We start from the raw sequence: 24,368 nt of genomic DNA, 5'->3' as shown, positions 1-24,368 counted from the left end.
TCCGGTTCGGAGGCCTGATAGTCACTCTCGCCGTCGTCACATTCGGCAGTAGCAGCAGTGGGAGAAGTCCCAGCCTTGGACATACCGTAGGCCGCCCACCCTTTTACTCTACGCTCCTTCAAGTTCTTGGGGCGGAGGAGTTTACAGGCCGCACACCCTTCCCTCTTTATAATCGAGCGGCAAGCACCGGTTACACCATCTGTGCTTGTCCTTCCATGGCAATGTGCTTTTACAAATAGGGCAAAATCTAAATGGAGTCCTCTCCATAGCTGAGGTTATACAGAGTGACTCAGACCAACTGGGAAAGAGGGGAAAAAAAGGGAAAGGCATTTTCAGTTTAAAGAAATGTCCACCCGACCCCACTCTCCCTACTGTATAGGCCGGCGAAGGCCCGGCCATGCCGACAGGATCACCTTCCGTTGAATCTCGCAGGTCTTTGGCGGAAACTGGAACAGCCGTCGAGACAAGGGACGGGAGGGGTGATTTTAATATCTTCATAGAATAATCCGACCAAAGGTCGTAGTACAATAGCAATGTTCTTTACGAACTCCACGTAAGGGCGACCAGTTATCTGGGCGGAATAAAACAATCGGAGAGACCTCGACGCATGAGGGATCTTGGGTACACTAAACGTCACGTAGGGATAGTGTTACAGGCACGCCCATGTCGACGTCCCCTTTCGATTCTCAAAAGACAAGATGCAATACTCTGCGGTTACCAGTGGATGTCGGACTATGCACATCATGTGATTCTAAGCAGATTGACAAACATCAGAACGAACGTTATTTCGTTAGAAATGTATATGGCTTAGACTCGTAAGAGTCAGGAGCATTAACGCTCCTATCAGTTTTTCCTTATCGGAGGTTTGTTTTCACCCGCGGTCTCTCAGAGTTCTGTCATTGTTTACATTTTTATTATGCCCCGTACTCAAGGATCTTAACATTTCACTGTGCCGGTTACCCGGCAACAGTGCCAGTGCTGGGTGCGGCCTCACAACTTGTGATTTATTCCCTCCCCCTCTGGCACCAACGTACTCCTTCGGAGTGCCGGGGCCAGCCGGACTACCAAGTTTGCGCTGCGCCGTTCACCCGGCAACAGTCACACATCCAGCCCCCCTACGGCACCCACGTACTCCATCAGGGTACCGGGGTCAGCGGGAAGCCGCGAGCGGCTCTTCTTCATTTTTAAAAAATATAAAACTTACCTTTTTCCAACCATGCTGCCACAACCAGCAGGGGGAGCCTCTCCCTTCTGTGCGGTCCTTTCCTCGGTTCTTCCTTGCCTGCAGTGCTCGCTGACATGTTTCCTTTTAATCAAAAGGGAACTAACGTTCACTGAGCGCCGGAGGCACCACACAGAAGGAATGTTCACCTTATAAATACAAAAAATAAATAAATTAAAAAAATAAAAAGGGAAACAGAACGCTTGCTAACAGTACACACGCTTCCCCTACTGGTAGGCATGCATATACTGCTCTGTACGAAATTGCCCAAAGAACTAACCACATTTTAGATACCAAAGGGCAAACAGGCTTTAAATGGCAGAGTAATACACCCCTCAAAGTGACCAGGAATGGTCAGAGGACGAGGACGACTCTCAGGAGCGGGATGTGGCTTTAGCAGCCTGTTTAAAGAGTACTTGGCTCATCTGTTGAAACTACTACAAAAAAAAGCTGTAGCAGACATGCTGGTCCCAATCCAGCTACATCTTAACCACATGGAGGTGTACCTCAGGGGTGTCCCCACTAATGCTAAAGAGAAAGCGCTCCTAAAGGTGGATGTGGGGGTAGGGAAGTACACCAGCTCAAAAGAGGACTCTTTGATCCCCAGCCCCCGAGCCCCGAGCATGGCAAGAGCCAGCCACAACCTCAGCCACAGCTGCCATTACGGATGCCTCCTCAAGGCTTAAAAAAGCCTTTCTGGCCAGGAATGAGACTGCTTCCGTCTCAAGACCCTGTGACCCGGAGGAGAACAAAACGGGTGAAAGACCATCAAGCCCGTAGGAACGTCACCAGGGAACAGATGATGACTATCATGACGATGATCAAACTCGTCAACAACCGAGGACAACCAAGATAAAGGGTCAAGGCACGGCATATCCGGGAATGCGGCAGTCCCCATTCCCAAACGATTACCTAACGAGCAACCCTCTTTAGTGTTTGTCCTGGAGATTCACCCCAGATCCTCAGAGTGGGTCCTGTCATCCAGAGCTATGGACTACATCAAGGACAGGCTCTGCAGGCCCTTGGATAAAAGAGGTCCGACCCACGCTGAGGGCGGAACGTCCCTGTCCAGATATCCCTGGGAAACTAGCGCTCACACCAGAGCTTGACGCTAAAATTATCACCTTCCTTGGCAAGAATAGCAAGGGTCCTAAGAAAGGGATCGATGGGGCCTAGCAAAAATGATGGACCTCTCTGAAGAAGCCTTGGAAACAGGAAAACCTATTCATCCAATCACCCTGTCAGGTTGGTCGTAACAAGCCCTCTGCCTGCTCGTTAACGCAAATTGTGATATCTCAACCGAGCGCTGGAAGGACATTCTTATGAAACTAGATCCTGAACTAGGCGAGCTTGACACCACCAAATCAAGCCTCGCCACCCAGGGATTACTTATTCGGCGATCCCTTCATCAAGGAAATTGCGAAATTTGTGGTGACATTTACTGCTCTTGACAAGGCACAAGCCTCAAAGAAGGTTTTCTCGACAAAGGTCTTTTCACAGGCCGGATGAGGCAGGGGACGCTCCTGCGGCCGTTATTACCTGGACAGGCGGCCCCATCAAGCGCAAGACCATCACTCCTACTGGCAAGACAAAGCTGACACTTTCCTCCCTTCCAGAGGAAGAGGCGGTGTCGCGGCTGGAGAAGGGCGGCAAGGCACCCAGCACAGCCATCCGCAGGCGAGTGTGAAGCATACCGCGCCAGCGCCGCAAGTGTCCATAGGAGGCAGGACAGCGCTATTCACGCAAGCGTGGGACTCCTTATGAGGAGATGCCTGGGTCAGAGACACTGCAAGGGGTTTTCACATCGATTTTTTTCCCAACCCTCTCAATCGCATCGCCCTGCCCAGATAATAATGTTGAACGCAGACGCACTAGCTCTAGACCACGAGGTTTGCAGTTTACACCTCAAGGGCACCATACGTCCATGCACAGACCAGGGCGGATTCTTCAGCCACATTTTTTCTGTAATAAATCTGAGAGCCTTAAACGACTTTATTCTCTACCGCCACTTCAAATTGGAGGGAATAAATATGCTCAGGGATATTCTGAGACCGGGCGACTGGCTGATTCGCCTGGACCTAAAGGACGCCTTCTAGCATTGCCTGTCAGCGACATAAAATACCCGAGGTTCACATGGAAGGGTCAGGACTGGGAATGCACGAGCCTGCCCTTCGGGCTCTTATCGTAGGGTGACCAGATTTTTCACACAAAAAACCCGGACAGGCCATAGACATAAAAGTAGGACTTATACAGTCCTACTTCTATGTCTATGGCCTGTTGCGGGGGCACAGAGGGGGTGTGCTCACATGCACATCCCTCTCATAGGAGGAAAGTGGCCGGGGATGGGAAAGGGGAGGAAATGGGGGCGTGAAATGCTTTTCACGCCCCCATTTCCTCCCCCTTCCCATCCCCGGCCACTTTCCTCCTATGAGAGGGGTGTGCATGTGAGCACACCCCCTCTACGCCCCGCAACAGGCCATAGACATAGAAGGACTAACGTAAATAAACAAAAAAATACAGTCCCACTTCTAAGTATATGGCCTGTTGCGAGGGCGCAGAGGGGGTGTGCTCACATGCATAAGAGGAAAGTGGCCGGGGATGGGAAGGGGGAGGAAATGGGGGCGTGAAATGCTTTTCACGCCCCCATTCGCGCAGTTAGAGCTGCGCCAGGACCCGATTTCGGGATTTTGAAATCGGGTCCCGGCACAGTGACCGTGGGCACCCACCATTGCAAACCCTGGATGGGGTTTGCAAAATAAAAAAACTATCGGGACCCCGGGATCGAGGGCGATTTCCCCGGACTGTCCCGGGAAAACCGGGACATCTGGTCACCCTATCTTATCGGCACCCTATGCTTTCACCAAGCTCATGGGGCCCGTAGTAGCCCATCTCAGGGAGAGGGGAGTAAGGCTCATCCTATACCTCTATGACATCATCCTCATGGCACAGACAGAGGACCTGGCAAGGCACCAGGCTCAAATTGCCATAGATTTGTTTCACACCCTAGGGTTCCTAATCAACTGGTAAAAGTCTGTCCTAGTGCCTTCAAAGAGCCTGGAATTCCTGGGCTTCATAGTGGACACCCAGAGTTGTCAGCTCTGTCTACTGACATCCAAGGTGCACTCTCTACTTGCTGTGAAATGTGCAGCCTTTGGCAGAAAGACACCACCTCCCTTTGGGAGTTGGCGAGAGTGATCGGTCTGCTGTCATCATCCATTCAGGCCATCTTTCCTGGGCCACTGCATAACCACGAGCTGCAGAGGCTGCAAGGGCAGCATCTGAGATGCAGCCTCTCTTGCTCGCAGCGTCTAGCTTTCACCCGAGGCAAAAACAGAGCTAAACTGGTGGCTCACACATATGGAGGCCTGGAACAGCAGAGCGATCTTCAGATCAACGCCAGACATAGTAAAAGAATCAGACGTAAACCGCTCAGGATGGGGAGTGAGGTGTGATCCGGTAGCCACAGGGGGGGGTGGGGGGGGGGGGGGAGTGGTCGCTCCAGGAGCTGGAAATGTATATCAATTGCCTGGAGCTGCTTGCGGGCTTCTTTGCAGTGCGCTCATTTGCTAGAGGCAAAGTGAGTTGTATATTACTTAAGATGGACAACAGCTGTGCCATGAGATACATCAGTCATCTGGGTGGCACCAGATCGAAGCCTCTGGTAGAATTAGCACCAAATACCTGTGGCAGCGGAATATCTCCCCGTACTGAGGAATGAAGTAGCGGATTGGCATGCGCACCATTCGGCAAACTATAGCGACTGGAAACTCGCCAGAGAGCTCTTACTTCGCTTACAGCAATTACAGGGCCGTTGTACAGGGACCTATTTGCTTCTCGCTTGGAACGCTCAGTCACCAGTATTCCTCAGCTGGAGACCGCACTCAGCAGCCATGCCGACAGACGCCTTTCTTCAGAAGTGGACCGCAAGGGGGGATATCTCACGCTTTTTACCCCCTTCACTATCATAGCAAGGACCCTGGCGAAGGCCCATCAGGAGCAAACCAAGCTAGTTCTCGTAGCCCCAGTTTGGACCTCTCAAACATGGTATCCAGTTCATCTGGAACTTTCTTCGGATTTTCCAATCCTACTACCCTAATCTCTGAATCTGCTGTCTGGTCCGAGAGGGACGCCGCCATCCCCTCCTCCTTTGCAGGTCATTGACCCTAGCAGCATGGAGGATTTCAGGGCGAGTTGGAGGGCCCCGGGCATTTCACGCAAGGCTGTCAGCCTCACTGAGGAGAGCTGGGCTCCCGTGACCTCAAAGAGATAGACAAACTTGTGGGGCGCATGGGCACACTGGTGCTTGGAGTGGGGCTTCCATCCGGTTTTAGCACCTGTAGCAGAGATTTTAAATGTTCTTGCTAGCCTGGTAGACCGTGGCCTAGGTTACAGACCAGGGAACGCCTAACGCTCAGCGATTTCATCCAGGCATGACCTCGTGGAGGGTTCCCCAGCTAGTGAGCATCATCTAGTATGCAGGATGCTTAAAGGGGTCAGTTTAACAGTACCACCTCCAGCCCGCTATAAGAAGCTTTGGGGTGTAAATACTGTACTCCACCTTTTTCTTTCCTGCCACATAATGAGGAATTATCCCACACAGCTCTCTCAGACAAGCCGACTACTCTGCTATGCCTAGTATTTTGCAGAAGAGTTTCTAACGTCAGAGCTCTCGATGTTAGCGGGCAGGACTTTTTCACCTGATGGAATAGTCTTCCACGTATCCAGAAGGAATAAATGCCACTCAAGCGTGATTTCATATCCAGCCTTTAGCGAGCGACCAAAACTATGTCTAGTGAAATGCATAAAGGCTTACGTGGAGAGAACTTCATCCCTCAGGGTCAACAATAGAGGTAAGCTGCTGATAGCACTCAGCAAACCTCACAAAGCGGTCTCCACTCCTACCCTAGCTCGCTGGGAACGCTGGACCCTCGGGCAGGCTGTGCTCGATATCAACCAGTTTGGCGCCCACTCAGTGAGGGGCACTATGGCGTCCAAAGCCTTTCAGGTAGGAGTTCGGCTAGCGGACATGAGAATGGTCAACTGGGCAGGAGAGTCAGGTTTTTTTTTTAAGCAGTTTTACCTGAAACCAGTGGAGCAACTGGCTACCGTAGTGGTAACTAAACTTTAAAGTAGCATAATGGGAGCCTTCAGTCTTGACATAGAATTAAGATCTTCCAGAATAACTTCTTGATTCTATTAAAGACATGGAAGCAAGCATTATCCCACCCGACTAAAGAAATGTAATGGCATGTAAAAAGGGGACAGCATATGGGTATTCAACCTAATACTCTATAACGTTATCTTTTTGCAAAGAATGTAAAGTATTGATTACATTTGCTAATTTCTCTCCCTCCTGCACATCTGATATAGGCTTATTCCTCACACCCAGTAACCCTTTGATGTTTCTTATTTCCAGCAGGGATGTCAGTCAAGCCCTCTTGAAGGGAGACGAGTTTCAACACAGCAGCGACAGCTGCCGAGCTGTCCTGCATTACGTGTTTGGCTACTTATGGTTATCAGAGTTCGCAGCACCGAAAGAGAAGTGGGTCAAGAATTAATGCTATTTCAAAGGGCTAACTGCACTACCTTGGCTGTTAAGGGGCACATGATCCTTGACCATATGTTCACTGTTCAAGGACCTATGGGGAAAAAGCGTTTTGTACTAAGGAGGCTAATATACTTTGGCCAATTTTCATAATTTTTGATCTCAGGATTTTATCACCTGTGCAAGTTATTTATGTTATGAAACCTGAAATGCTAAAATCTTGCTACTGAGCTTCTATGGGTAATGTCAAATTAGAGAAGCGTAATGCTTGCCTCTGTGTCTTTAATAGTAACAAGACTTTTCTTAAAGTTATTCTGGAAAATCTTTATTATACCTTTTTGTTGCACTTGAACTTATGTGCACATTTCAAGCCAAAGACAATACCACTACTTTTAGAATGAGAGTGCTTGGATAGGATGTCGGACACAGGACATTTTGCTTTGGACATTTTGACACAGTATAAACCCTTCGTTTTGGTTGAGGTAGGGAAATACCTCCTAGGTCATGTCAGTGAAGCATTTCCCACCCTCCTTATAAAAGTGTATTCCCATCACGATGAGTCCTCTTTGTCCGTGTCCGATTCCTGGTTCCTCACACTTCTCCCTTTTCATGGCGGCCATTTGCAGAGCTGCACAGACACGCCGGGAACACTACTGTCCCGGCACCAGCGAGGCACCAGGCTGCAGAAGGTAAGCTGGTTGGAGGGGGGCAAAGCGGGTGGGAAGAAAAATATGGAAAAAAGCAGGTTGGGAGCAGTGGGGACGCGCAGCGCTGAGGAGCACTTAACAGAGTGCCCGGCAGGGGAAGATGGCAGCCTCCTGCACTGAGGAGGCACAGAGGTAAGCCACGCCCCTGTCAGGTACTAACACTAGAAAAGGCCATTAGGCTCAACACCAGCTTTTCAAGTGGAAGACTATTTTGCTCCCAGTTCCTTAGGAAAGTGAAGCTACCCCGTTCTCTGGGAATTACTGTATCAATGTATTTTTCTAAGATTGTCATTTTCCACCACTTTGCTACCTCCTTGGAATATTCCTGCTCATATTTCTTTAGCCATCCCAGATTAAAGATGAACCATTTACACAAATGTCATTATTATCAATGTTAACGAATGTCACGTGTGCCGCATGAAAGAACATGGTTACCAACATAATTGATTCATTTGGGAATTAGTAGAGCGCATACTAAGGCCCAAGGGTGTCTAGGCGCTGGTGTTGACAGTAACATGAGAAACAGCTCATACTCTTTGTACAGATGCTCAGTTAAAACAAATGGGTTTTAAGTGCATTACGAAAGTGGAGGTACTCATCTAGGACTCTTAATAGTGGAAATGAATTCCACAACCTGGGGGCCATTACTGAGAGTAAACTACCTCCCAGCCGTTCACGCTGATACCTCAGTGTTTTAAACTGCCAGGCGGAGCACAACTGTCTGGTGGGACAGTAACGTACTATCTTATTCTTCAAGTACTCCGGGCCTATATTACGCACAGCCTGATGGACGACACAGAGTACCTTAAACTCAATCCGTGCCACCATCGGGAGCCAATTAAGGCAATGCAGAAGGGCTACAGACTGGGTCAGATGAGGCGCCATAAGTGCCAATCTTGCTGTCGAATTCTGGAGAACCTGCAAACGTTGGATCTGGTATTTGGGTTATCTCAAATATATCCTGTTGCAGTAGTCAGTGACCCCATTATGGTACATCTTACCAAAATTTCTCGGCTGGTTAGTGGTAGCAGAGGTAGAATTTTCCTCAACACTTTCAGTTTCCCAAACCCTACACTAGACATTGCCAAGATCTGCGCCTCTCGTGAGCCATTGGGAAGAAGCCTCACCCAAAGCCTTTACATAGATGCACAGGCAGCTGGGCAAGGGCCCAAAGACTCAGGCCAATATTGAGAATTTCAGAGGTTGTCTGCTGGTTGGGGCTCAAACACCAGAACCTCAGTTTTATTTCCATTCAGCTTTAACCAATTTGTCGACATCCAATTTCCTATTTTATCTAAGCAGTCACCAAGTTTTCCAGCGGGTTCCGTTTGGGGGGCGGAGGGGGTTTGGGAGTCCAGACAAAATACTGTATGTCATCTGCAAAGGTATAAAAATGACTCATGTCTCCGCAATCAGATCAGCCAAAAAGCGCACATATAGATTCAAATGGAGGAGACAAGGCTGACCCTTGTGGAACCCCACAAGTCAGACCAGAAGTAGAAGAGTGGCAAGCCTGAAAAGAAATAGTCTGGGCTCGCCCTTCAAGAAATGACACAAACATGCCAGAAGAGGCCCGGCAACGCCTGCTTGCTCCAAGCAGTTCAGTCGAAGGTCATGACCCAAAGTATCAAATGCTGCAGAGGTCCAGGAGAATTAGCACTGCGGCCTCTCTGCAGTCCTGCAGTGAGATCATTACTGATCATGTACCCATTGTGGGATGAAACAAGATTGAAAAGGATGCAGGCACTGATTTTTTTCCCCAAGAATTTCGAAAACTGTGGAGTGTAATCACAGCTTCCATCAGTTTCATAATGGCAGGAAGAAGAGAGATGGGCTTATAATTGGCCACCACCCGTAGATCCAGATTTTCTTCTTTCTTTTTTTTAAAGGGGGTGAACACTGCATGCTTCAGAGCGGCAGGAACTTCACCTACAGTAAAAAGACAAAAAGAAAAAAAAGTGCTGTAGAGCCGCAGTGAACATGCAATTGACCCCCGGTGCAAGGGCTTTCAGAATACAAAATGGTACAACATCAAAAGGTGAGGCCGCTCAGTCCATGCAGGGCCTTTAATATAACTTTGTCATCAATAATTCTGTTTTCAATGGAGAAAAAAAACACCTGCCATTGTCTTGTATGGAGTGTGTGTGCACGACTTGCAACACACTTACTGGCTATGGACCTAAGTGACTTAGTAAATGAATATTCCGGTTTCACGATTCATTGCAGAGGTTAATTCACAGTCAGATGCCTTTGAACTTACTTGACTGTTTTTACCTATGCAATACGTATACATGTGCGACTAATTGTACCTTCATGCCATCCCATCCCATTCCAAGAGGCCTATTATCACTTTGTTTTGGACAAACTTAACGGACACCCTGTTCTGACACCGCTGCTTTGGTCTTCAGAACCCCTCAAAAAGGTTGAGGATTGCCTTTCAGGAGAACAAGCAAATATTCACCATTTGTGCTGCTAGATTAATGGGGAACACAGTTCTAGTTATGGCAAAGAAATTCCACACATAAGAAGTTAAGATGCCATAACACTGAATATGTAGTTTCCATGTAAGTAAGATATCCACAGAACAAGCCCCATCCTTCAAAGACTGGGAGCAACTTTCCCTAAAATCCTTGCAGATAGATCCAGAGATATTTAACCCAAACGTAGGGTTCAGAATTGCTGGGAGCTTGTAGTCATTAAGCTCATGCATGTCGCTGAGAAGAGCTTAGTTTGCTTGACACCAACAGCTAGAAGGAGCTACTGTGGACTCATCGAGTCAACTGGTGCACATGAACATACATAGGAGAGCTTAACTTGTGGGCGTCTGGAAAATGAGTTAATAAAAACTTTTAGGACAAATCCAGAAGGAATTTTAAGCACAATGAGTCAATCATAATGAACAAAAAGTTTTTGCATCTCGTTTTGAAGTTAGATTTGTGGCACATTATATACAGTGCTAGCTCCTTGTTACCCAGCCCCAGCCCCTGCATCTTGTATTCTGCTTTTATAGCCAGCAGCTGCTTCCTGCTCACTAAATCTCTAGTTCGATCCCTGCAATGAGACATACGATGGCAGACTGTGCAACAATATATCTTATTACCTCTGTGAAGACACTTTGAATCCTTCTACCCGAGGATGACTGGAAGCGATTAGCAAGCACAGCAGCTTTTCGGCGGTTGGTTATAAATTTGTTTGGCGGAGTAACATGGATAAATGATCTGTGAATGGAGGAAGCAATGAGAGCTTAAACAATGCAGTTGAAAATACAGCACATAATAATCCAACAGAAGCATCATAGCAATCATTACTTCATCAGCAGGTTTGACATAGAGGGGAGCTGGATGGCATTTAGCTCCTGGTTGTAGCCTAGAGCCTGGTTAGCTTGACACCAAACAGCTACCAGGAGCTACTTTTGGCCCCCCAAGCGAATTGATGCAGAACAAAACGCACCTATGTGAATTTAACTGTGCATTTGCGACAATCTATAAAATAAACATTAAGATAAATCTATAAAACATTTAAAGATTTAAAGCATAAGTGCTCATAAATAATGGAGTAAATGATAAGTTTGCATCTTATGTAGAAGTTAGATATACAGAAACCTATGCGCTAGCTCATTGTTCCCCAGTACAGGTCCTGTATACCCAGGAGCTTTTAGATCCTGTTTATACAATCTCCATTTTTCTTTATTTCTTTTTATTGGCATTTCAAAATGTACACACTATCAGCAAGCTATAATGACAAATTCCTTTAACAATAACCTCATATCCCACAGGTCCCCACTGCATTACCTGCAAATTGTTCGGACCATGACAGTCTACAGCAGCTGTACACATGGGCAGCGGGGATTACAATATATCCAAAATGGTCACGTTCTGGGGACACCATTGCATCATGTAGTCCCCTCTCAGGTAGTCCAATATCAGCCCCCACTCAGCGGAATTTGTGACCATCCTCCTGTATTTTGTACGTAATCCACTTCATGCCCAGTGTGTCCCACACTTTGTGTAACCATATCACATTGGTGGGAGGGTTTTTCTGCTTCCACTTCCGTGCTAACACCACCCAAGCCGCTATCAATAGGGTCGCATACGCTTTACATTGGGGTTTTGTTGAGATTTGGAACTCTGGGTCAAAGAGGGCACACATCCATTCCCTCAATGAGTATTGACAGGGGGCCTTGCACCATATCCTGTATTTGGGCATTGACCTCCCCCTCAAAACCTCTGCACCACTGGGCAGTCCCGTCTCCAGTCCCCTCTTTCCGAGTATCCCTGCCAACATTCCTGCGATACTCTTGGAAACATAGCATGTAGGCTTTCTCGTTTGTAGCGCCACTGCACCATCATCTTGTACCTACATTGTATGGAGTTAGCAAGTTTCGGGATCTGGATCCAGAGCTTTTCACAAGGGTTTGTTGGTATCTCCTCCCACATTGTGTTTTGCCATTTCAGCATATAAGGCCATCTATGGTCTGTTCCTTCCCCTTGTAGAATTGTATATATGTTTGACACTAGTCGTTTGTTCCCTGCATGTGATTTTATAAATTTCTCAAACACTGTCAGGTCTCTTTGTACTGATTGTTTGATGATGGACTGCTTCAACCAGTGTCTTAATTGGTAGTATTTCAATCCATCTTTTTCAGATATTCCCAGATGTTGCTTACACTCTACGAAGGATCTAACCTCACCCTGTACTATATCATATCCCCAACCTTTACACATCCCACTGCCCGCCAAGCAGCAAAGGACGTCCGACTCATTCCCGGGGAAAATTGGGGGTTTCCAAATAAAGGGGTGAGGGGAGAGAATCGTTGAGAGATGTCCCTTCCTTAACCTTTCCCAAATGTCGCACACCATCATCAATATTTGACTAAGGCCTACATTTCTGGGCCCATCTTGTTTGTCTAGCCACAACAACCCAGCCAGGGGGATCCTTGCCACCTCCCGATACATTTTAGCCCATGGCTTGGAGTTTTTGCTCGAGAACCATTCCCGTAGGACCCGCAATTTGGACACCGCATAGTAGTTCATAAAGTTCGGAAGATCGAACCCACCCTTTTTCCTGGGAGCCACCAGTGTTGCTAATGCTATTCTTGGGGCTTTCCTTTGCCAAATATAGTGTTAGATTATTTTAAGAATTTGAAGAATGAGTGTTTGAACCTTAACAGGGAGTGTTTGGAAATGGTATAGCAATTTGGGGAGCACCACCATTTTTATGGACGCTATTCTTCCAAACTAGGATATTCAGAGTGGTGTCCACCTATTCAGCTAGCCCTGATAGTAGCGAGCAGCGGTGGGAAGTTTGCTTCATGCATACTCAAGATACAGTTTGTTAATTTTACACCTAGGTAGGGAATCTTATTAGACACTAGTCTAAACGGGGAGACCTTCAGCAAGTTTGCCAACTGGATTTTGTCAAGCTCCAGATTCAGGAACTCCAATTTAGCCTTATTTACCTTCATCCCTGAAACTTTTTCCATTGCAGCCAGTTTCTGAAGTAAAGCTGGGACTGATGTCTCTTGGTGGGTTAATGTCACCAACTTATCATCTGCAAATGCTGCACGTTTATATTCCTCAGCTTTCAAAGCAAATTCCCTGTATAGCCGGATTTAATCTAATAGCGCTCAGCAAAAGGCTCCAAATATACAGCATATAGTAAGAGGGACACCCCAGTCTTGTCCCACGAGATATCACTGACGCAGATAGGCCTGAGTTGATGGGGATTCTCAGCATAGGTGTGTTATAAACTGCCTTAATCGTTTGTACAAATCTTGGTCCCACCATATCTTTAAGTGTCTCCATTAAGAATGGCCATTCGACTCGGTCGAATGCCTTCTTGGCATCAAGCGATATTAGTACTGCCGGGACCCCTTGTCAGATGTGCCACTTTCCTAGAATTGTCCCACGTATGTCTGCCTCTTATGAACCCAGCTTGATCCGTACACAACAGGTCAGGTAAAAGTGGCACTTATCTCGCCGCCAACACACCCATATAGATCTTAGCATCCAAATTTAGTAACGCTATAGGACGATAGGATCCACATAGTGTGGGGTCCTTTTAGGTTTAGCCAGCACTATGACCTTGGCCTTTGACATTGTGGGGGTTACCCGGCCACTATGGGCAAATGTGTTGAAAAGCTTTGCTAAAATAGGACTCAATTTAGTGCTGAACTTTTGACCTGCTGGGTAGTCATCTGGGCCGGGAGTTTTGTTCCTCAGTAGACCTTTAATCACAGACTCCACTTCCTCTCTGGTAATGTCCCCTTCTAGGAGGGCCCTATCAGAATCCGCCATTTTCGGCATTGAGAACCGGCTTACATAGTTTTTCATCTCCTGTTGGTCAGGGTTATCTGTTTTGTACAGAGCGCCATAGAATTGTTCAAAAGCGAAAGCCATTTTCTGTGTTCCCATCGAAATCATACCATCAGTCATTCTTAGGGCCGTTATGGTTCGCTTTGCTTCAGGTTGCCGTAATTGCCTAGGTTGTCGTAATTGTCTAGCCAGGAGTCTATGTGCTTTATTAGCATTTACATAATAACGCTGTTTGGTGTACAATAATGACCACTCTGCTTTACACAAATGGAATAGTTCCAGCTGTGGGTGGAGGTCTTAGTTTTCCATATGTGGACCGTTTCTTATTAGCTGTTAGTGATTGAATCGTCCCCTGCATCTGGGCCTCAATATCCCGCTCCACCAGTTCAATCTGCCTTCTATTCTGGGATTGCAATGATTTCCCCAAGGAGTATTACCTCAAAGGCCTCCCAGATAACCTTTTGTGCCCCAGAGTTTCTTTTCTCACAAAGCTCAAATTTCCCTCTCATCCGACAATCTCCCTGGGGAATGACCAGTCCCATAGTCCCCTGTGCGGCTCCCATATACGTATAGTGATAGTCAGTGGTACATGGTCGGAAAGTGAGACTGCTTCTAGGTGCATATCCTCTGCCTCCCCCAAAAGAGTAGTCGAGACCCAAATTTAGTCAATCCTAGAGAGTGTCTGGTGAACGTGTGAAAAACAGGTAAACCCACTTTCCTCCCCTTTTATTGCTCGCCAGGCATCCCTGAGGGCTAAATTGTCGAAGGCTTCCCTCAATCTTATTTGTGGTAAGCTACCCCCCTTGAGCACTACCCGAGCTCCTGTCTTTGTTGGAGTGCCAGGTCAGGTTGAAGTTGCCTGAGAGAATAATCTCTCCTATTGCAAACTTTTCCAGTTTTAGCAGTATGCCCTGGAGAAAGCCGACCTGGTTAGTATTCGCTGTGTATATATAGACCCCAAAGTCAAGGTTCTGTGTCCCACTTGAATTTGCACAAAGACATCTTTTCCCGATTTATCCTCCATGGTTTGTAGAACCTGTGCCTGGCGAGAAGTTCTAATGGCTACGAGTACCCCTGCCGTCCTTCCCATCGCATTTGCTGGATACACTTGTGTAAAGTGTTAAAAGCGGGAGACCGCTTTATCAGCTTTTTTAATGTGGGTCTCCTGAAGCATAATGATGTCCAGCGAGGTGTGATTAAGTAGCCCTTCCACCTTTATACGTTTGGCTAGAGAATTTAAGCCCTGTACGTTGTATGAAGTAATCTTAACTACCATCATATTTGTAGTAACAAATTCTCCTGACCACTGCTGTTGTCCCAGTTACACCCCGACCTACAGACCTTTTCCATGTACCCCTCAACTCCTTTCCTGCCGTGCCTTCTCCTTGCCCTCCCCCTACCCCTCCAACCTTTTAACCCCCCCCTTCATAAACTGCCCAAACCCCAACTCCCCCCGCCCCCCCTTCCACAAACCCTCCTAAACTCCCCTCCCCAATCCCGGTCAGGACCCAAGTTCCCTTGAACCACCCCAGACACTAACCTGAGGCAATGGCCATGGCAGAACACAGAGAGTTGCCCCGATAGGGGTGCACTACACCCCAAACATTCCAAAATCAACTCCAACCTCTTCCCTCTGCCCAGTCTCTACTTTCATGCCCCCAGAGGTCTACCTACCTCTAAACCTTCCCTCTATACCCTCAACCTCTAGCGTAGACACATTTATTTGGGCTACTGTTACGCTCACCTGGTATCCACGGGGGTGCCACACGATACTGGATGGAGGTCTAAGCGCTATCCCGGACACCTCTCTGCTTGGTTATGTGCCAGACGTTGGGTAGCGCCTATAACAGGAGAATGGAGGGTTAAGATACTGGTTCTATGATGGGTGGACTCCCACCTCCCTCTGGTCCAAATCCCCTCCCCTTGGGGTTATTGCTCACCTTAGGTTTTTGTGCGTTGAATTCTCCATCCTGCGTCTCTGTGCAGGGGCGCGTGGTTGGTGCAGGCGTTCCGTGGACCTAGTTGCTTCACTGGTCCGTTTGCCCTTATGTCGGGTCCAGACCGGCTGTGACTCCGACTCTGCTTGCTGTCTTCCAGGTGAGTTATAATGTCTTTTCCGTCTTTATTCTATCTCTTTATTTCCCTCAGTTTTCTCTGTCTTCTCGGCGTCTTGCTCTACTACGCGGTTCCCTAACAATGTCTCTTTGTTTTCACAGGGATGGTTGCGATCTCGGAGTTGGTGCGCCGATTGCGAAGACCACAGTGAGATATTGATGTGCGGATCGCTGCGCTGTTCATTGGTGTTAATTGCTAACCTGTGTCCTCTTCTCTTATTTGTACAGGTTGCAGTGATGTTCCAGACTGATGAGCGATGGAAGCGCTGCTTGCCCAGGTAAGTGCATGCTGACCTTGTTCCTTCTCCCTTGCAGGTTGCGGCGAAACCCGGAGATGGGCGAGGTAAGAGAAGCGCAGGGTGGGGTCAGGACTCGCTGCTTGCCCAGGTAAGAATTGTTATTAATGCTGTCCTTGTTTCTTTACCTTTGCAGGTTGCGGCGAACTCCAGAGAAGGGCGAGGTAAGCGAAGCGCAGGATGGATTCAAGACCGGTTACTTCACAGGTAAGTGTTCATGCTTGCTAATGCTGTTCTTGTTCTTCCAGGTTATCCGGATCTAGGGCTTCAGGATCAGGCCGCCGGAGAAGCAGATGAGCAGGAGCTGGACACGGTGAGCGTTACGCTGCAGGAGTGCAGAATAACACGAAACGTGTTCTGCTGTTTGGGTGTGGTTTAAATAGCCCATGTAAAGAAGTTCCAGACCAAGTAGTTCCAGGCCCAGCCACACCCAAAACACTAGACCGCATAGCTTGGTTCTAAAGAACCGAGCTGTGTAATAGGCCTCCATGTTGGATTAAGGTCCAAAACTGTTATTGTTTCATTCCTGATAATGAGCCTGGCTCCATATGTTTCTGATGGAGTTTTAAGGCCCTTGGGGCCAGTGTGAAGGGCTTTAGCCCCACTGCTGCCAGGGGGTTCAGGGGCATGGATCGTGACAGCTACTGGGTCCACACTGTGATCTTAGTTTCGCACTAACAGCCTCCCATTTCATTTAGCACTGGAGACCCTCGGTTTGATGTTCGTCGCCTCTCCTCCCTCTGACCCCTACCACTCCCATGGTCTGCTACCATCTCTAGGGGGGGTCAGGGAGGGTGTCACTTTCTGTATGAGTCGGTTGTACCTCTTCCATGTTCAATATCGACAGTCCCTCCTCAAGTGTGGTAGCACGCTTCCGTTTGCCTTCCCACATAAACAAGAGTCCAAAGGGGAAACTTCCATTTGTATGCAATGTTCTCTGCTATCAGCACTTCGGTCACTGGCTGCATTACTCTCCTCTTTTGCAGGCTAGACAACGCCAGATCCTGATACAGGAGAACTTGTGCACCATTAATTGTCAGGTCTGGAGGAGTGTGAACAGCTCGGAGAATGTCTTCTTTCATTGTGTAAGAGGACAGGGCTACAAGAACATCCCTCAGCCTCGTTCCCAGGTCATGATTTTTGGGCCCACTCTATACTTGTCTATTTTCACTTCTTCCCGTTGAGTACATGCCAGGTTTCCAAAACACTGCTGCATGGTATCTTTCAGGTCTACGTCCAGGAGAGCTTCACTCAGGCCTTTCACTATTATGGTGGACCTCAGAGAGATTTTCCAGGTCCCTCGCTTGAATTTCTAAGTTGTGAGTGGCGCTACCTGCTCCAGTAACATACTGTTCTGCCTCCTCCGACAGGCCATGTTTCCGTTGTGTTGACCCTAGGTCAGTGATTTCCCTCCTGACCTCCTGGAGTGGATCCCATAGTTCTTCTTTCAGTTTACCAAATTGGTCTTGAAACAAGCCCATCATGCAGTCTTCCATACCCCTAAGGCACTTCTGCAGCTTCCTGCTTTACTGCCCCTTGCAGATTGCTTTTCGGGGTCCCTTGCTTTACTGTCCCTTGAGTGTCTTCCTGATGTTTCCAACAGCGCTCCAATTGGCCCACTTAGGGGTCGAGTAGCCCTTCTTACTTGGCCGGCATACTTCTTAATTCAGGCTCTTGCATCTGTAGGGCTCCTTTCACCTGTTACACCCTCTTCATAGAGGTCTTTCCAGGACCTCCTCCCCCAACTTTGCCTGCTGACCCACTGGCACTAAATTCCCCTTTTAGGGCGCGAGGTCCAATGTCTGCAGCGCCCTCAGGTGATAGGTGCCCAGCAAGAGGGTCCACACAAGCAAAGCAGTCCTTCGGGGTCCCCTTTAGTCACCCTTTGCTGTGCTCCCTTCAGGTTTTAACAGGGCGAGGGGTGGGGAAAGGGGAGGGACTCTTTCTGGTCGGTGCCCCTTGATTTATAAGATAGCTACAGTCCTGTGGCGGGGGCACTCAGCCTCATGGGAGCTTCTTTCCTTTTAGTTTTTAGCTGCCCTGGGGGAGAGAGGAGCCCTTCCAGCCAATCCCACTCCCCAAAGCCGTACCTCCGTTCCATTTGGGAGCACCTTTCCTTCTGCTTTCTGTGTCCTTGTGGGCGCGCGCGGGCAGCACGCGGTCACCGCAACTGGATATTTGCCGGTGTTGCTGATCACGCTGAGCCGTGGGATGCCTCCCACTCTCCAACTACCACGACACCAGCTATTTGGTACGAGAGCCTCCCAATTTTAACAAGCTTGCAGACGCTTGGGATATTTACTCCCCCTTCACTTCTGTCGAGCCACGCCAGTCTCAACAGATCCCTGCTAAGCCACGCACGGCTCTGGTTGCCGCAGAACTCATCCTCCTCAGGTCCCAGGCTCAGGGGGCCGCGCCATCAGATGCTTCCCGACCTCCCTGGGCCATCCCTTTTTGAACACTCCTTTATAAAGGGATGCCCTGGCCCTCTGCTTCATCAGGGGATATCGGGGTGTTGATCATGGTTATATAGAGGTGGAAACCTTGCACAGGTGCTTCTATGAGGCCAAAGGCATGCTGCTGTTATAGGCCCGGACAGAAAAAGCAAGAACAAGTCCTCACACGTCGGCGGCCATCTTGGAATCCCCAATCTTAATTTTCATCCCTACATCAGGAATACTCTTTTCCTGCTGTGTTTCCCGAGGCTAAGTGTTCCAGGGCACGAATACTCTGTCAAATTCATCCCTTGTTTGTGTCCCAGTGTTCATCATCCTTTGCATCGCTTATGGATTCAGTCATTCATCGCAGGTCCTCTCAATACCAGTCCAGAAACTAAGGAATCAGCCACTGTTTTTTCGGCCCAGGCAAAAGATGATTCCCCCGATATACACCTGAGTAGCAATCGTCCTCTACTGGTTTCCACGGGCACCAGCTACTCAACTCAAGTGTAAATCTCCCCAATTGTTCAGCCTCACAGTCTTCTGCACCCAGGAGGAACTCTGAGGACTCCCAAGTGTAGTCTTCTTGTTTGTCACACCCAGCCATTCATCACAGTTCTTTCAGGGCCAGAGATTACTGCTGACCTGGCCTACTCAGCCATATCTCCTAGGTCTTCTGAGCCTCAGCAAACCCTCAGTTTGTCTCAGGATCTCAATTAGCCCTTGCTGTTCTCACAGAGGCCACTCAATCAACATTAGTCTTCCAGGGTCCACTCAAACAGCCAGTCCCCTGACAACATGTTGATCCTCAACAATTCCCCATTTTATGTTGACCCCCGTTGTCCTATCTCGAAGAAATTAGAGGGTTTTGGAATTATTTAATATTTTCCACTGACCAGTCAAATGAATTAGTCTTGCAGAGGCTATAGCCCTTGGGCTTTCATGGGATCCGGTCATCCCTTATTGGTCCCGGGACCATCCATCCCTTGCTTGTCATGGAGATGCAGTGCCCCACCCTTGGCGAGTTCCCATACTCAAACTATCCCTCTCTGGTCTTCACTGCACATCATGGATTTCAGATCTGTCAGGCCACAGTAACCCTTTGTTGGTCTCCGACATCATCTACCAAAATGGGACACAGCTAGAAGACGTGAAAAATACTCAACAGAAATAAAACTCACTACTCCTTTGGAGAGCAAGAACAATGCTTTAACGTGGTGTTATTTTCTAAACATAAGGCCACCTTTAATGAACTTAAAGAACCATTCCTACCAACCAAATCACAGTATTTACAATTTGCCATAACAAACATATGTCAGTCAGGCAACAAGGTAAATATACTACAACAGGGTATGGTTCCTAGGAGAAGGTCAAAATAATCCTTACTAAATAACAGAGTATCATCAAAGATGACTAAACTGGACCAGTCAAATAAAACTACAAAGGGTCATCTTTTGGAAACTAGGTACTTATCTACACACAGAGGAGTACAATTGTCTTACTTCTATTCATAGTGGCATTTAATAAATGCAACTTTTCAGAAATTGTGATTTACATCTGTAAACAGCATACATAAGTCCAAATATAAACATGTGATGACAAACCTTGCACGAGGTACAGCAAACAATTATTTATAAAGTCCACACATTTTATCACAAAACATAGATCCCCAACATCCATTAACATCCAACACAATTGCAAACTAACAGTAATGTCCACTTGAATAAAGCACTCAATGAACTTTCAGGATATGTTTGTAACACTTGTATTTCACCATCTAGGGAAAAGTCAAACAAATTGAATCCCACGTCAAAGAATACATCAGTGCCTATTAATAATCCACGCCATTGTTTCAATCCCTTGGGGCATTGCAGGAACTTCATTTTAGGGCAAGTGTTCGGTTATGGGGAGTTTTCCTAACGTCTACCTGTGGTAAGATTTTATAAAACTATCCCTTGGTATACAGGCCCTTCTAGTATAAATCAGTCGTACTCAACCTTTTGGTAGTATGGCTGAGCAGCCAGGCTTATTTGAGGAGGGAGATGTGAACTGTAGCAAAGTACAATGAACTCAGTAAATACATAGGCCCACAACACTTACCAATTGCAGATATAGTATACACAAGGCTAAAGTTAAATCTCAGATAAGTACTATTACAACTAAGCAACACAATATCAAATCAAAGCAATGCTTTAGGTGAGTAAACCATAAAATAAGATTTATACATATAACTGGACAGTTCAAAGGCAAGTTAAATCACTTTTTATAGCAACTCAGAAAATGTTTTGTTGTCGGAATACAAAGTCTAAGCAACACCAACAATAGCAGGTCAGTATTTTAAAATACATTTATTACTTTTCAGAGTCCTTAAAGCTTTAGCCTTCCCTCCCTATCTAGGAATGAGTTCTTCAAAGACAGATTGGAGCAAATGTAGACAAGGCACAGATGCATGAAAGTCAAAGTTCCAGGGAATTCTTCCGTTATAAGTGAGTGGAGGACTTTTGTTGGTCAAAAAGGTTTCTGGGGCCTTGGCAAAGGCACCCTATGGGCGTACAACTGCTAGGCCTGGGCGAACTGTATGTGCGAACACCCAAACACCGGAATCAGCAATCCAGCAGCAAAGAGCGACAGAATGACTCAAGGTATTGTGATGAACTCCTTACCCGGAGGGGTTGTCTACCCATGTGGCCAGCAGCCGCTACCCGATCCTGACCCTGGGGGTGGCTATATGAAGGATGATAACGTGGGGGGGTTCGGCAGGGCAGCCTCTAGGAGAGCAGCATGGCACCATCGAACAAGACATGGTTTCCCCCTTTTCTTTTGAGAATACCCAATCCATGGCCAATGCCTTCATGGCATATTGTCATACCTCCCTTCATCCACCCAGGAAGGGTACTGAAAACCTTTCCACAAGATCAGTATGCAAGTCATCAAATTCTGACTTGCCTTTTAAGACTCATGAAAAGAACTTCGCAGACTGAACTGACTTGCCCTTAAAGATCACGGAGAACACTTACACAGACTTTGCATGCAAGTCGTCAAGAATGGACTTCCATTCCAAATGACACAAGAATACTGTGATGGCGAAGATGAACCAAGTAATACAGATCAATGGAGGCCAAGAGCACAAGCTGAGCTCTAGTTGTTGCGAACACATACCAGCGGCCCAGAAATTTGAACAGGAAAAGCAGCTGACAGAGGCCCGCTGCTGGCGGGAGAACACTGCTCCTCCCGGTACGGACCGAGAGACTGTGGGGTTGAAGAGTGTTCCATGGAGTCAACCGGCTTGAGGACAAGGAAAAGGGAAGCGGACCGCAAGCGAAAACACGCTGCGGCAATGCCAGAAGCTGACAGGGGGCTTCTGGGCATTTGCAGGTGCAAGACAGCCTCCACCATACCGAAGCCCGAAATGAGGCAGAGGAGCCCAGCAGGATCTGCGAGTGGAAGAGAAGTCAAGAAGCAGAGGCGGCAAGAAGGAATCAATGCTGAACTACTGCCACTGGCTTGCCACAGGAGAATGAATACGCCAGCAAGAGCCAGCGAGTCCACCCACTGGAAGAAGGGACACCGGGGTGTATTGGCAGCCAGGCCAAACCCGAATAATTGTTAATGAAGCACATGAAAGGGGATGAACAAGTGAGCATTGTTTAAAAAGGTTAAACAGAACAAATGTAAGAGATCTTCAAGTTTGTGAGTGTAAGAAATGCACAGAGAAGCCCTGGTAGGATAGTACCAGGCAGAGAATACAGGATGAAACAAACATAAGAGACTATCAAGCTTGGAACTGTGCGCAGAGGCCAAATGAGAAAAGCCCTGGATGGAGAGAATACCAGGCAAATTGAAGGTGAAAGAAAATACCGTTGTCCGAAAGCCTTGTTAAAAGAGTATACCAGGAAGATGCAAGTTATGAACATGTTCAAATGAGAAAGTCCTGGCAGGAAATAATACAAGGCATGGTCAAGTTCAATAGTGTCGCCAAGAACTCCTAATAAGAGCACTTCAGCACTAGGGAAAGGCTGTGGAAATATATTAAAGAACAGAGAAAACCTGGAAGGAGAGAACAGCAGGTATCCTAACAAGATCAAGACTAAGAGCCAAGTTGTTATGTGTACCAATTGAGTTATTGAGCGAGAGAAACTCAAAGAGCTGATATTCTTGAATATGGAGTGAAGAGAAATCCAGGGGAAGGCAAACACCCTCTGGAACAAGGAACTCCACCCTTCTGGAACTATTGTGTTAGAGTTACGCATTTTCCTTTTTGAACATTTATCCACTACTAAAGGCCAAAGACATTTTCCCTTTTCACCTTAAAAAGTGGATTTTATTTTATGTGAGGGCCAGAATAGTACTCTGGGAACAGGACCGTGGCCATACCCTTAGTTTTGGTTTTAGGTAGGGAAACACCTCTTGGAGCAGTGTGAGAAACTAGAAGGTGTCTCACCCACTAGTCGCCAGTGATCTGTCATTCAGGTGGCCAGGACACTGCCATGGCTTTTGAATCCAGTTGCGAGGGGTTTGGACCAGTACGGGAGGATCACCTGGGTAGTGAGTCTTCGTGGAGTGGGACACCGGATGGTGAGACATGGTATCCCGTTCCCTTTAAACACCTTTACCCCATCCTACCAGGTAAAATGTTTAGGAACTCTACCCCCCCCATTTTACAACACAAACACTTTCACACGTACAGCCCGCTATGAGAGAAAACAGACTAACACCTGAGGAGTATAACCAACGTGTCCCAATACAATTGTCAGGCGAGGTCAGGCAATTACTGACCATCATACACACCTGACTTCCATTAAGCTTCCCCACACAGATAAAAGGCAGAACATGAAAGCACACGCTGAGCGAGGCAAAGCACATGAGGAAAGAGCAGTTTCGAAACAGCAGCTGAACGAAAGAAGAAAGCAAGCAAAACGGAAGGGGATCGCAAGGAGGGAAGTTCCCTTGACCTTTTCCACAAGGAACGGTTACTTTCCAGAAACCTCAAGAATAGAAAGCATAAGACCGGGAGGGCCAGGCTGAGGAACCCTGCCTTGTTTGTCAGGGATACCCAGGGCCCTCACGCATCAATAATCGAGGCGGGGAGAAGCAGAAGCCGCTGTTGTACTGTCCTTGGCGCCAAGAAAAAGGCTGCGTCAGTGAAATCAACACAGCCGGTGAGTTGGGGAGACCGATACAAGACCCGTCTGTGTTGAAGCCAAGGTTGCAAAGCAGCAACATTGTATGGTGAGTGCTGGAACAAACATTGTTAAAATGTATGTGATAAGAGATGAAAGTAAAGTTGAACTGCTGGTGAGTGATTGAACTTTAAAAGCAAGACGCAATTACTTTGACAGAGTGGTCAGGCACTAAGTCAGTGCTCAATCAAAGGTCTTTGAAAGTTATCCAGCTGAAAAGTGGCAAAAGTGAAAGTGAGGAAAAGGTTATATCAAGAAGAAAACAAGTAATTGTGAATCAAAGTGGTCCTGCGACGGGTCAGCCAAAACCCACGTACAGTCGAAAGTCTTTGATTTTGAGGATGTAGAGAAAGTTTGGTAAAGTACATAAATTTGGTCCACGCCCGGCAGAATGACACCAATTGAAGAATTTGTGTCAAAGTGGGTCTGAGCCCGACAGAGAGGAACCCGGGGTGAACAGTAAATCACCTGAGAAGTAGTATATGTGAAATCCTAAGAAGAAAGGAACTTTAGTGTTGCATCAGGCACTCGGGAATAAGAGACTTTGAATGG

The 24,368-nt window shown here is 47.4% G+C and overlaps 1 protein-coding gene across 3 annotated transcripts in view; it reads right to left on the bottom strand.

Annotated features, from left to right (window-relative positions):
* The window catches only part of HASPIN (histone H3 associated protein kinase), a 734,185-nt gene that overhangs the window by 613,393 nt on the left and 96,424 nt on the right, over nt 1-24,368 (bottom strand). For all 3 annotated transcript variants that reach the window (XM_069604709.1, XM_069604710.1, XM_069604711.1), the window contains exon 4: nt 10,575-10,692. In XM_069604709.1, the coding sequence (XP_069460810.1) occupies nt 10,575-10,692 (118 nt within the window). The remainder of the gene's footprint in view (nt 1-10,574; nt 10,693-24,368) is intronic.

The sequence above is a fragment of the Ambystoma mexicanum genome, chromosome 1p (assembly GCF_040938575.1).
Source record: "Ambystoma mexicanum isolate Mex_15411 chromosome 1p, UKY_AmexF1_1, whole genome shotgun sequence".
NCBI lineage: Eukaryota > Metazoa > Chordata > Amphibia > Caudata > Ambystomatidae > Ambystoma > Ambystoma mexicanum.
Note: the sequence above shows the minus strand (reverse complement) of the source record. Positions and strands in the feature narration are given on the sequence as shown.